General features: G+C 42.5%; 1 protein-coding gene across 11 annotated transcripts in view; it reads right to left on the reverse strand.

The window, feature by feature from the left end:
• Nucleotides 1-13,913, reverse strand: part of LRRC7 (leucine rich repeat containing 7) — a 464,098-nt gene that overhangs the window by 231,197 nt on the left and 218,988 nt on the right. For all 11 annotated transcript variants that reach the window (XM_033916815.1, XM_033916814.1, XM_033916811.1 and 8 more), the window contains 2 exons: nucleotides 9,083-9,200; nucleotides 4,856-4,934 (listed from right to left, as the gene is read on the reverse strand). In XM_033916815.1, the coding sequence (XP_033772706.1) occupies nucleotides 4,856-4,934; nucleotides 9,083-9,200 (197 nt within the window). The remainder of the gene's footprint in view (nucleotides 1-4,855; nucleotides 4,935-9,082; nucleotides 9,201-13,913) is intronic.

Consider the following 13,913-nt stretch of genomic DNA (forward strand, 5'->3'; position numbering starts at 1 on the left):
CTGCAAGCTCTGCCTTAACCGCAAAAGCCTCAAACACTTATGATTTTAAAGTGTTTGAGGCCTGTGCAGATGAGGATGGAGCTTGCAGGAATGGGGCAGGGACAGGAAAAGAACTCGCGGGGACGGGATTGGAAAATGAGTTCCCGTGGGGACAGGGAAAAATTTGTCCCCTTGTCATTCTCTAATAAGGAGACCCGAACTCAAAAAAGATATAGTGATCTGGATAGTGCAACTGAGGGTCTGGATTTTATTTAAATGAAGTGGCCGGTGATCAGAGGCTGAATACCAGGCCAATAATGTCTGAGCTTTGGCTCTGTTTCAGGTCACTCTGATAGCCACTCCACTTGAACAAGAGTTTGAATTTACAGTCGGATTCTGTTATATTTACTAACCCACTTACTAAATATATTTTCTGTTGCTAAGGCAATGAAAAGAAGGCAGAAGAAAATGGCCATGTCTTACCTCACTCTAACAATTGTATGAGTGCTTATTAATATGACACATTACAAGAGGAAAATTGCTCAAAGATTATTTGTATATGGAAAAAAGAATGTGATAACTACTAAGCTTGTTAACATGCTTGAAGTTGCCGGAGACTTTAGCGCAGTAGCATTTGGGACCAGATTCATCAAGAGGGTTTCTAGGCTTCTGGAGACATCCTACGAAGTCTACCCCATAGCCAGACGTTGCTAAGTCAAACAATGCGCCTGCCCCAGATGGCTTCAGTCAAAAAGGCATACAGAAGAAACGTTTCATAAAATAGAACTGACAAAGGGCTAGATTCACAAAGGGCACGGATCGGATATGTGAGGGATCCGATCCAATCCGTGTCCGGGGGGACTGATTCATGAATAACCCTCATGCAAATGAGGGCCATCAGAATCACACCCCCATCCGATTGTCGGGATCGCTCTCTAGCGATCCTGACGCATGCGCAGACCATCTGTAGATGGTCTGCGCATGCTTAAAAGCAGCGACCTTTTTTTTTTTTTTACTCTAGCTGGTTTTACTTTTTCTTCGCGAGCCCGTGGTTTTAACCCGCTTTAAAACCCGTGGGTTAAAACCACGGGCTCATAGTGCGGGGGAAGGGCAGGAGAGTCGGGGCGAGAGCAGGGCAGTGAGTCATGGCAGGCAGGAGAGATTCGGGGCAGGCAGGAGAGATCGGGGCTGAGAGCAGGAGTTCGGGGCAGAGAGCAGGATGGCAGAAGGCAGGGCAGTCGGAAAGGACCTGAGTGACATGTTTGTGATTGGCCAGCCCAGTCGGTGTTGCAGGGTTTTGATTTGTGAATCACTGCCTGCCATCGTTTGAATGCCGTTCCCCCCTCATTTGCATGCGCAGATCGGAGGATGATCGGGACACAGGTTAGTGAATCGGGTCGGAGGGAAATCGGGTCGCAAAGGGCTCGCAAACTGATCGGTACATGATCGGTTTGCTTAGTGAGTCTAGCCCTAAGTCACTGGGCAGAGAAAAAAAAAATATCGGTACCTAACACAACACCTAGTGAGGTCTATTAGAGAATGATACGGGGACAAATTTTTCTCCGTCCCCGCAGGAACTCAATTTCCTCATCCCGTCTCCGTGAGTTTTGTCCCTGTCACATTCCTGCAAGCTCTGCTTTAACCCTTTCAGGACCAAGGGACATATTTGTCCCATAACTTTAAAATCCTATAAATTTTGATTGGGATAGTCTACAGTTCTAAATTTGATATGTACGGATTCCATATGATACTGCCTTTATGTAAACAAACTGGTTCCGACATTCATTCATTAGCGTCGTTGCCAGATTGATGAGAAGATTCACTTGCCACACTGTCCATAAGCCAGAAGTGTGATTTTTTAAAAAAAAAATAATGATATTTCACAAAAAAAAATCAATTTTTTGGCATCTGCAAGCCCTTTTTACCATAAAAATGTCGTCAAAACTACAAAAATTGGCCTACGATCCTTATGGTCCTGAAAGGGTTAACTGCACAAGCTTCGAACACTTATGATTTGAAAGTGTTTGAGGCTTGTGCAGATAAGGATGGAGCTTGCAGGAACGGGGCAAGGACAGGAAAAGAGCTTTGTCCCCATGTCATTCTCTAATGTCTATTTCATACCATGCCTATTCTCTGCACACTTTTCAGCTAGGCTTCGTTCGGTGCCAGTAGATGCCTTGAACTAGGCCTCGGTAGGCACCACTCTGAATTCTATGCAGAACTCTTAATTTATGTTTTTTTAACCTTGCCATTTTGAGCTTATAGTGCTTGTTAAGTTTAGTTAGTTTATTATTAATATCAGTGCTACTACTAATCATTTCTATAGTGTCACTGGACGCTAACTAGTAAAATTCTTAACTGTTAAATATTGTTATGTGATGTTATAATGTTCGAAAGTTGAACATGATTCTTTGTTTTGGCTGGGACTTTGGGAAGACTTATAAAAGGGTTTTAATCAGAAGTCAATAAAGCTGTGGCCAGATGTTGGCCACAAACCTCTTTTATTTAGAGTCTTTATTTTGAGGATAGTCCCTTAGTCTAGCAGGGGGATGGGAGAGTGTGAATGCCTATATGATATTTTGTGAATGGCCTCACAATTGCAAAATTACGCACAGAAAAAACACCAAATAGCATTATAGGAGGTCATTTGCAGGTTCGTATATCAGCCTCTTAAATAAAGAACCAGAGCTGTACCAACTGCGCGACTTTTCGCCGAATATTTAGAAGTACAGTTTTGGAACATACTCTCCTAAAGCTATGAAGTTAATGTTGCATATAAATTTCAACAAGGAATTTATATTTAAGGAGTTGGGTCACCGACAACTGACCTCTTCCACGCTTAACAATCTTTATAGCTAGCATCGGCTGCAGGCAAATTGCTCGGAAGGAGGTTAATTTTTACTGCAACGAGAAACAGTTCTCTGTAAAAACCTGAAGCCGAAGCAAAAGTGATGACAGCAGCTACAATCAGGAACTACATCAAAATCAGTTCCGTTTATATCTAAAGACCTGCCAGTATTGGACACCATGGTGTACTTTATAAATGATTGAATCCAGGTAGTCATAATTAAATACACTGAAACGGCACAGATCAGAAACCTGACTCCACGTGAAGGACAATTTATTGTCTTCCAGGGCAGCAACATGCATTAAGTGGCGCGACTGTTGACTCGAACAATAAGTTCCACTTTTAAAAGGGAACTTGTCATTCTGGGTTTCACTGGTAACGTTCTTTATATAAAAGGAGCCAGTGTGATCCTAGTGCTATAATACAACCAGGGTAGGAAGTCACTGGAGTTCATTCAAGTCATTAGTGTTTAAAACAATAAAGGATAAATTGTATAAGACGTGACTTTCGTTAGACACCTAACTTAATCCCCCCCCCCCACTTCCTTTTATTAAGCCACGATAGGGGTTTTTATCGCAGTCCGCGGCGGCAAAAGCTCCAATGCTCATAGGAATTCTGTGAGTGTTGGACCTTTTACTGCTGCGGCCTATGAATAAAAAACAAAACAAAACCCTAACGCAGCTTCTTAAAAAGGGAGGTTAATGAGTAAGTTGACTTCAATAATGAGCTTTAACAAGCTCATAATTGAAATAATAAAATTTAATTGGGAGATTAGGTGCTGATATTCTTAGGCGCCATTCTACAAACGATAGGTGCCTATCGCATGGCGCCTAGCGGCTAGGGTTACTAGACATCCGGATTTCTTTGGACATGTCCTCCATTTGAGGACATGTCCAGGGGTCGGGATGGCTTTTCAAAACCCAGCACTTTGTCCAGATCTTGAAAAGAAATCGCGTTGGGAGAGGGCATCCGCGGATTACTTCTTGCCTGACGAACAGGCAGCGGCGGGGGTAGGGCTGGAGTGGAGCTGGGGCGTAATGGGGCGGAGGTGTGGGCGGGTCTAGGGGGTCTGGGTTTTACTGACGTTAAATCTGGTAACCCTACTAGCAGCGCCTAACACCAAAGTAGGCATGTTTAGGGGTGGAAAAAGACTTAGGCACGATTCGCTAAAGGACTTAGGCACCTATAATGTAGAGATCTTTAAAACTCTGGCCCACATTACAGGGGCCTGTTTTAAGTAGGGCGCAAATCTGTAATGGGTGCCCACGAGCGATTGGCATGCGGTTGGTAGGCACCTCTTTTTTTTTTTTTAGGCGCCCATTACAGAATCCTGTCCTTGCTATCACACAAAATGGGGTTCTGAAACATGGTCCAGATCGAGACCCAGAAGATAAGTGCCATATTGTTTGGATTAATGTATTTGGACTGAGTTATATTAAACACTGTGGTTGTGGAAAAGAAAAAAGTAAAAAGGGTCAACAAAGATGAGAGTGCAATGATTTAAACATTTGGATGCCAAGCCAATCTTTTTTGATCGGTGATGGCCGTTGGGATGATATGCATTCTGAGCACAATCTAATATATTTAAGTTTATACAGTACATGCAAGTTTAACTTTGTTTTGCTGTGGGATATTGCTTCGAGTGAGAATTTACGAAAAGCTTTATCCTCATTTTATCATGTCATGTGCCGTTCTCAGTAATTGCCTGGATTCTTTCATATTTCAATGGTGCTTTATTACAACAAAAATCCATGTTCTGCTCTCATGCGTGAAGAACAGGAAAAATGGCTAAACATTCGCAAGAGAAGGAAGTTTGCAGTTAGTTCATACCACCGTGGCCACCGTGAGAACGGGCTACAGGGCTTGATGGACCATTGGTCTGACCCAGTAAGGCTATTCTTATGGTCTTATGTAGCTCAAGGAGAGTTGCATTCAGGTACAATAAATATTTTGGGAAAAATGCTTTAAGATTTACATGTGCTCAAACACAGAAATATATACCTTATGTAAACAAAAATTATTACTTACTTAGAAATGGGATTGACGCTTGCTTCAATAATTGTTAAGCACTTACAGCACTTTATGTTTTCTGGAAATTCTTGAATCCCTACAAAAAAATAAAAAATCCCACACAATCATTTTTTTTTTTTTTTTTAAGTTTCTTTAAACATTTTTCTCCCGCAAACTAGCTTCTAAGCTTTTAAGACAAGAAAACAAAACACTGAAAAAGTATTCACTCTGAATGCCCATAAAAAAATTAAGAGGTACGTCTGCTAAAGTGTGTTAAGTTTTTTGCACATCTTAAGCGCAAAACCTAAGGAGAGGTAAGTGCAAAGCTTGTGGCGGTGAATTCAGGGACCATAACCAGGATATGCCCTGTATGTATTCCAGAGGGCAAACATATACCACACACGCCTATATCCATGCTTCAGCCGATTAATGTGGGTACACCTCACTACACAGCCCCAGCACGACCCAAAAGTAAGCTCTCTCAACCCAATCCCCTCCCCCCTTCCCCAGCCAGGTTTCCTTTACCTGATGTGATCTACCTAAGCAGTCACTTCTTATATGGTAGGATGTACCCTATTAACACTATGACATGACTACCACTAGGTATCCTAGGCACCACTTTGAACCTGGTGGATCTGATCACACTCTGCCCACTAGATTGCCGGGGTAAGTACCAGGAGGAAGTGGGTTTAGGAGGGGCATTTGGCTCAGAGGGGTTCAGGAATGTTCACATTGGAGGAATGTTTTAAGAGGAGGCTTTCACTGGAAGAAACGCTGCAGTGCTCTGAAATTATCCCTAAACCTACCCCTAGAAGCAGGCAGGTTAGGGAAACTGCCCTGCAGAATTTATCCCCAGTGAAAGGCAACCTAAAAGGGACCTGATTATACTTGCCTAGTTCTAATGTAGGGAATGCTAAAAGCAAAGAATTACAAGGACCAGCAGGCACCAGGCAGGTCATAACAAAACCCACAAATGGATTAGCTCCTGCAATCAGCTCTGCTGGGAGCAGGGTTAATGAGCAGGGAAGCTATCCAGGCTCATTAGCAAAGCACCAGAGAACCACAGGTGTTTTGAGGGGTAATCAGCCCATGCTAGGGAAAAGGGTGTGTTCTTTAGGCCAAAGCAGGCAGAGGCGGAGGCAGCCACAAGCTTACAGGATGGATACCTGAATCCTTGGAGAGAAGCAGACCTGTGCCAGCCAGGATTCAGAAGACTGAAACTAGCATTCCCCACAGAAAGCAAGGAGTAAACCTCAGGACTGAAACTTCTAATCATTCTTCTGAAGGTAAATAAATTTGATACAGAAATGCCAGAAGAAATGCTTACAAATGATGTTGAAATGGAACCTGAGGAGTCATGCTTGTTTGAGAGCAAGATTACAGAGTAAAGTTTGGGGAAAGTAAAAATGCTGTTTCTGATAAGGTGGTGTTGCCTCACAAGACTAAGAATATCAGAAGAGTTAAGAATTACTGCCTCTGATTGAATTAAGAATACCAGAAGGATCAGGAATTGCTGCTTCTGATGTAATTAAGGGGAACAGAAGAGTTAAGAATCACTGCTTCTGAATTTTCATACTCACAGGAGAACTGTGGGGAACCTGTCCAAGTAGTGCAAGCAGGTTGCAGGTTCCAGGACTTGAAATTGAAAAGTTATTTTTGTGTTTTTCTTGAACTTTAGCCATGAATAAAGCATGGTGGGCTAACAGGCTGTTTAGCCACCAATGAGAGGGTTTTTTTTGTTTGTATGTTTTTGGAATTGCACTACAATATAAGACCAGAAAATAAAGTCATCTTAAAATTCACACTAAATGCCTGTACTGGGTCTTTTATTTTGATGCAGACACCCCTCTACCCCTCCATGTCTCATTCAACCGCTCGGCTGAGGCTTGGATGACCCAGATCAGGGCTTGGGCTACTCCAGTCCAGTTCTTACCCGGTCACAATATATACACACACGTAGGCAGTGGAACGCTGCCCAAGAGCTCCGCCCTAGCGCATGTCCTCTCAGCAGCTCCCGAGTCCCCACCCACCTCCTCCCGGTGCTATAGTTTTAAATCTTCAGCAGTCGCCGCACAGCATCCACGAAGAGGCCTGCCCTTGGAAGTAGAATGAAGGGTTCCGGGACAGGCCTGCTGTTTTATGCTGGGAGAAGGGTGGGCAGGAGGGCTATAACCGGAGGAGGCCTTGGCCCCTGTGGCCTTCCCTGTTCTGACACCTAATATATATCTATATATTTATTTATTCATTCATTTTCTATACCATTCTCCCCAAAGAGCTCAAAAGGGGTTACAGGTTAACAAACATAATATACAGTTTACAGGTTAACCCCACCCCAACTTTTACAAAACTGTAGTGCAGTTTTTAGCACTGGCTACGATGGTAACAGCTCCGAGCATCAGAGTTGTTACCACCGCGGCTGGCGCTAAAATACAGTTTTGGGGAAAAAAAGGGGGTTGGGGGGTAAATTTGCTATAGTTATAGTGCACTATTTTTCAATACAAGCTTTTATCCTAATGCAATGCATTCCGAGGATCTTGTACTTCGATACATTTCTTTGTAATCCATCGGCCATAAGCAGATATACAGTATATATATATATATATATATATTACCGGTAGGCTTCTACTCTGAAGCACCAGAAAGTAGGAATGGTTAGGAGCGGATTCTTGGCGTATTTTGAGCGTGGTTTAACTTAGGCGCTTGTAGGTGCCTAACTTAAGCGCACTCATTCACGAGGGGTGTCTAATAATTTATCTACCCGAGCATGAAAGGAAGTAGCCAGCGTGTTGAAACAAGTCTGTGCAAGTTGTGGCATGTTTCAAGGTTACTTATGCACAGTTGCGGCTCATTGCAAATGAAATTCACTAAATTGAGCTCAAGTAAAAAATAGATGCAAATGAATTTGATAATTGCACACACCAATAGATTAGAGGAATGAACTGATAAAACAGCAAGTATGTTACAAGATAAAGCTTTCATAAACATTATCTAAAAAAATCCCCCCAAATAAATACAAAGTTCACTTGTTAACAAATACTTATTTTCCATTAGGTAATTTGTATAATTCCATGCTGCTTTCTGTATTTTAAAGAAAATGCATGCACGTGGGTCCATTTTATAAAGGCAAAACTGAAACTTCCAGAAAATTCTGAAAAATCAAAAACACCAAGGCCCAGTATTTAAAGTGATTAATGCAAGCAGAAGCGGTTGCTGCCCATTTAAATTGTGCTCAGCAGGTCAGTTGCTGATATTCAGCGGCAATTAACTGGCCACTGCAACTGAAGATCGGCACTAATTGGCCGTTCTCAAAACCGACAGGAGAAGGACGTTCAAGAGGTGGAGTCAGGGAGGGGCTGGGAGTTATGTGGGTGTCGGCATTATTCAGTGACCAAATAGGATCACATAAATAGCAATCCTATCAGTGGCGTAGTAAAGGGAGGGGGGGAAAGGGGGGAGTTCCCTCCAGGAGCGGTCTTCCTAAGGGCATTGAGATCTGAAATCAGTATGACATTGTTAGTGGACAAAGTAAACAGAGTACATCATGTGAGGATAAGTAATGCAATGTTTTCATCAGCCGGGCTAAAACTTTGGAATGCCTTGCCTGGACAAATGCGGTTGTGTGAAGGGAAAGCAATGTTTAAAAAAAACTATTGAAACGTTTGTAAGCGTTTTTATGTGAGGGAGTGAAAAGGTTGAGATGCAGAGCAGATAATAATTTGTTTTATTACATGCAATGTCTCTTTTTTGTTTTAAAACGATTGTGAATGTTATTGGAAACCACTTAGGTATCTTTAGGCGGTATATAAATGTTTAAATAAATAAATTAGTTGGCAGTGGTCAGCTTTTAAAGAAATACTGGCTGACAGTTCGATATGGCACCAGTTTTAGGAGTCTAAACGTTCACGCTTTTACATATTCGAAGGTCTGCTATTCATTTACCTAATTTAGGTGCCTGGCACTAGAAGTAGGAGCTATGCTCTTAGCTTTTGCCTCGGTCCTAAATTCACCCCACTTTATAGTTTTAGGAGATTAGTGAAATTTTGAGCATAAAATTAGGCATTCAGCTCTAGTTGCTTTTTGAGGAGGCCAACTTAGGTACAAGTATAAATAGTGTCGACTTAAGAAAGCCTCTGTGAACACAATCATTGCTACGACAAAAGATGAATCTTAAAATGCTAACTGTACATGTAATGCTCTTGACATTTCAACAGATAATATGATGGTCAAATGCTGGCCGTTCCTTACCATTTTTACTGATGTCAAGTTCTTTGAGGTTAACTAAGCTGGCAATAGTGGTTGGCAGGCTTGAAAGGTCATTGTCAGGCATGCTCAGTTTACGTAGAGCTTGACAGCTAAACAATTGCTGCAATAACAAGAAATATTAACAAACCACATTAAATGTTTTCAACAAAAACACAATTTGTGATTGCATTTTTTTTCATGGTATAAGTTTACAGAAAGCAATGTTAGTCCCCTGAATATAATTCCACAAGAAGTGGCTACAAGCACACAAAAAAATGGTATGAGCAATTTATAACATGACAAAATATACAACCAACCATCTACCAATAATACAGAGAATAGAGTAGGAGCTGAAAACATGACCATATAATTTATGAAACTCAGGTCAAGGTATATTAAATTATGTATCATCATTGCCCAAATGTCTCAATCTCACAGGCAGAAAAATGTATGTGATTTTTTGTTTTTGTTTGTTTGATCTATTCTTCCCAATATGAATGCTGGGTCTTTAGTATAAGAACATAAAAACATAAGAATAGCCATACTGGGTCAGACCAATGGTCCATCTAGTCCAATGGTCTCAAGCTCGAAGCCCGGGGGCCACATGCAGCCCGCCAAGTACTAATTTGAGGCCCTCGGTATGTTTATCATAATCACAAAAGTAAAAAAACAGTTTCTCAATCATATGTCTCTTTAGTTATAAATTACAATATTATTATTATGACTTAGGCATAAGGAAAGATTTATACACTGTAGTAAGATTTATGGAAGACTAATCAGTTACATAAACTAATACGTGCCTGTTTTAGTCAGATGCTAGGGAAAACCATAATCTCCTTACCCAAGGTTCATTATTTTGCCAGTTTATATTTAGAATAGAGACCAAAGCTATATGAAGAATTTTATTATGAAAATAGAAAAATATAGTTCACTAGTGTTTTAGCCCGTTATATTAACGGGTGCTAGAGTAGATGTCTGTCTGTCTGTTGTTTTTTTTTTTAAATTTGTCTCTCTCCTTGGACGCTGTCATTCTTTCTGTCTGTGTCTTTCCCTGGCCCCCTGTCTGTCTATCTTTATTTCTAACTCTATCCTCTTCCCTCAATCCTGCATGTGGCCTTTTATCTTTCTCCTCCCCACTTCCTTCCAACGTCTGCTCCCCCTGTCCTCCATTCGGTGTGTCTCCCTCTCTCTACCCCTTCCATCTACTGTTCACCCTCTATCTTGCCCCTCTCTTCTCTTTCCATCCATTGTCCGCCCTCTCTCTCTCTCTCTGTTCCATATGGCCTCTCTCCATCTCCTCCTTCCTTTTCCCTTGGTCTGGCATACCTTCCTCCTTCCCTCCAAGCCATTCTCTCCCCCTCTGCTCCCTTTCCTCATTTAACTACTTCATTGGTCAGCAGCAGCATTTACAATTCATTACTGTTGCTGGCTTCAGGTCTTTCTCTCTGGCCGGTCCTGTCTTCATGAAAACAGGAAGTAGGCAGGACCGGCCAGAGAGGAAGGCCTGAAACCAGCAACAGCAGCGAATTGTAAACGCTGCTGTTGCCTGAAGCACCTGAGGCAGACGCTTCTCTCCCAGCGAGATGACTTTAATATCAAACCTCCCTCCAGCGTTGGCAGCCGCAGCATGCTAAACAGGCTGCTTCGCGGCTTTCTTCTGCTGTTGAGTCCCTCTGTTGCGTCATTGATGACGTCATCAGTGACGCAACAGAGGGACTCAACTGCAGGAGAAAGCCCGTAGCAGCCTGTTTAGCGTGCTGCGGCTGCCAACGCTGGAGGGAGGTTTGTGCCGGTATGTGCAGAACTGGTATGTCCCTCCCCCTCCAGTAGTGTGCAGCAGCATCCTCCCACGATCCTGGGTCGGCCACACGCTTGTGCTGGGGACTCGTACAGTCCAGTCCTTTCGGCGACTGTAGGGAAGTGCTGGGGATTCGCGCATGCGCACTCATGCGGCCACGGAATTACTGATCATGGAAGCACGCAAATAGGAGTGCACATGCGCGAGTTAGCCTTTTATTATATAGGATAAGCCAGCAGCAATAACTAATTATTGTTCACAAAATATCCGAATACATATATGAAACTCAGTACATAATTATCACACCACACTTGCTAGATAAATGAGTAAAACTAATTCTTACACTCTAAATAATTCCTTATAATAATAATTCCTGATTAGCAGCAACTAAAAATATAGCTTATCACCACAGGTACTTTCACGTCCTTGTCCCAAAGACGATAGAATTCTCTCTCTAACCCAGCTTAAAAGACAATAGAATTCTTTATTCTCACCACATAGATCAGGACTTAGCAAAATCAGGGAGAAGGAATCGGTGTCTTTCCTCCGCTTAGCAGATATAGAAATTTTTCTGATTAGGAACAGTCCGTCAGCCACTAGAAAAGCTGTAAATTAGGTTGGCAGCAAAGGCTTCCTTTATGTGATGGAATCCAGATGTATAAAAGTCTGGTTCGCTCTCTCAGGTGGAGAGTCACAAGAAGTAACTTTTCAGGTCTTAATTATTATAAAAGATGTGCAGAGACACCTATGATAAGATGCAAGTTCCCTCACATCCTAGCACAGACTCAATTAATAATTAGGCACATTCCACTTGGTTCATCAGATGACCTCTCCGGACCAATCCAGAAACATAACTTAGATGAATAGCCTTTTTGTATAGAATCTCGCACAGGCCGTGAAACAGAGGCGCCTTCGTTAGATAAGAATAGCACATGAGCAATGCCTCTCCCAAGATTCACAAAGGCTGAGCATGTAGGCATAGCTGGATGTCCTTGACTAGAATACAGTTCTGGTACATACCCAGAGTGCATCAGGCATCATAAACAGCAAAGATGTTTTCTTCTTTCATGGTTCAGGCTTTATGACGTCAGAGAGGCCTAACCTTCAGCTGCAAATAAGGAAACACCCCTACAACACTATAAAGAGTTTTACCTCATGAAAAATTGTCATTTCTTTAATAAGACATTAACTATTTTTTCTGAGGCCATACAAGTACCTACAAATCCAAAATGTGGCCCTATGAAGGGTTTGAGTTTGAGACCACTGATCTAGTCCAATATCCTGTTTCCGACAGTGGCCAATCCAAATAGAAGCCAGATTCCATACTACCGATCCAGGGCAAGCAGTGGCTTTCCTTACGTCTTTCTCAATAACAGACTACAGACTTATCCTCCAGGAACTTGTTCAAATCTTTTTTTAAACCCAGCTATGCTAACTGCTGTTACCATGGTCTCTGGTGACAATTTCCAGAGCTTAACTATTCTTTGAGTTAAAATAATATTTCCTCCTATTTGTTTTAAAGGTATTTCCATGTAACTTAATTGGGTGTCCCCTAGTCTTCGTAATTTTTGAAAGAGTGCAAAATCAGTTCACTTTTACCTGTTCTACACCACTCAGGATTTTGTAGACCTCAATCAGATCTCCTCTCACCTATCTCTTTTCCAGGCTGAAGAGCCCTAACTGCTTTAGCCTTTCCTCCATACAAGAGGAGCTCCATCCCCTTTATCATTCTGGATGCTCTTCTTTGAGCCTCTCCTAATTCTGTTACATCTTTTTTGAGATATGGTAACCAGAATTGAATGCAATACTCAAGGTGAGGTCATTAGAAAAGCACTTCTATAAACTTAGGGGGAAATTCTATGACGGAATCCGTCTCTGGCAGTGTTCAAGGCCCAATTAAAAGCCCACCTCTTTGAGAGTGCTAACGACTCCTAACTCCTCTCACCTTGGGTTCTGCATCCCAAGTTAGATTGTAAGCTCTTCTGAGCAGGAACCGTCTATAAATGTCAAAATGTACAGCACTGTGTACGCCTTTCAGCGCTATATAAATGATTAGTAGGCGCCTAAATCAGTGGCGTAGCGAGAGTGAGTTGCATTCGGGGTGGTGGTGCCCCTCCCTCACCTCTTCTCTGCCCCCTGCTCCTTCCCGACCCCCCTCTGCTGTGCATGTGCGTCCCTTCCTTTCCCCCGTACCTTTTTAATTTTCCCACGAGCAGCATCACAAACTTGCTGCCTGTGTCAGTTTCCCCTCTGACGTTACTTCCTAGGTGATTGCAGGGTTGTTGTCCTGGTGGGAGGGAGGTTAGGAAAAAAAACACCTGGGAGAAGTGGAGGAGAAGGAAAATTGAGGGTGCCATGGCACATGGTGGCTCCCCCTGTTCTGACACCCATGATAAGTTAAACGGGTATTTGCAGAAGAGCACATATAAGCATAAATGCCAGTATGCTACACATTTGTGTGTGCAATACACATGTAACTGTGATCACCTAGGTTATAGAACGTCCTTTATAGCTCCAAGGCAGTCTATCCAGACTTTTTAGCAGCATTCTTCAGATAATGCTGCTGAAAATCCAGCTAAGGATCTGGAGAACTGCTTCTACCTTGAATATCAGCCCCTCCCTTGATTTAATGAAAGTTCAGAACGGCACCAGAGAGATGGACCCGGTGCCATTGAGAGAAAGAACGCTTTGGTAGCTCCAAGGACAGCTGCAACTTACATGCACCAAGCAACTGCGGTGCCAAGGGCTGAAGGAACCTCTTCACCTTAGCTTAGCTGGGCTTAAAAAAGGTTTGGATCATTTCCTAAACGAGAAGTCCATAGGCCATTATTGAGATGGCTTGGGGAGATCAACTGCTTATTCCTAGCATATGCAGCATAAAATCCGTTTTACTTCTTGGGATCTAGCTAGGTACTTAAGAACATAAGAAATGCCTTCTCCGGATCAGACCTAGGTCCATCTAGTCCGGTGATCCGCACACGCGGAGGCCCTTTAGGTATTCCTTTATGGAGACCCGGATTTCCCATATCCCTCAAT

Source organism: Geotrypetes seraphini, chromosome 12 (assembly GCF_902459505.1).
Source record: "Geotrypetes seraphini chromosome 12, aGeoSer1.1, whole genome shotgun sequence".
Taxonomy (NCBI): Eukaryota; Metazoa; Chordata; class Amphibia; order Gymnophiona; family Dermophiidae; genus Geotrypetes; species Geotrypetes seraphini.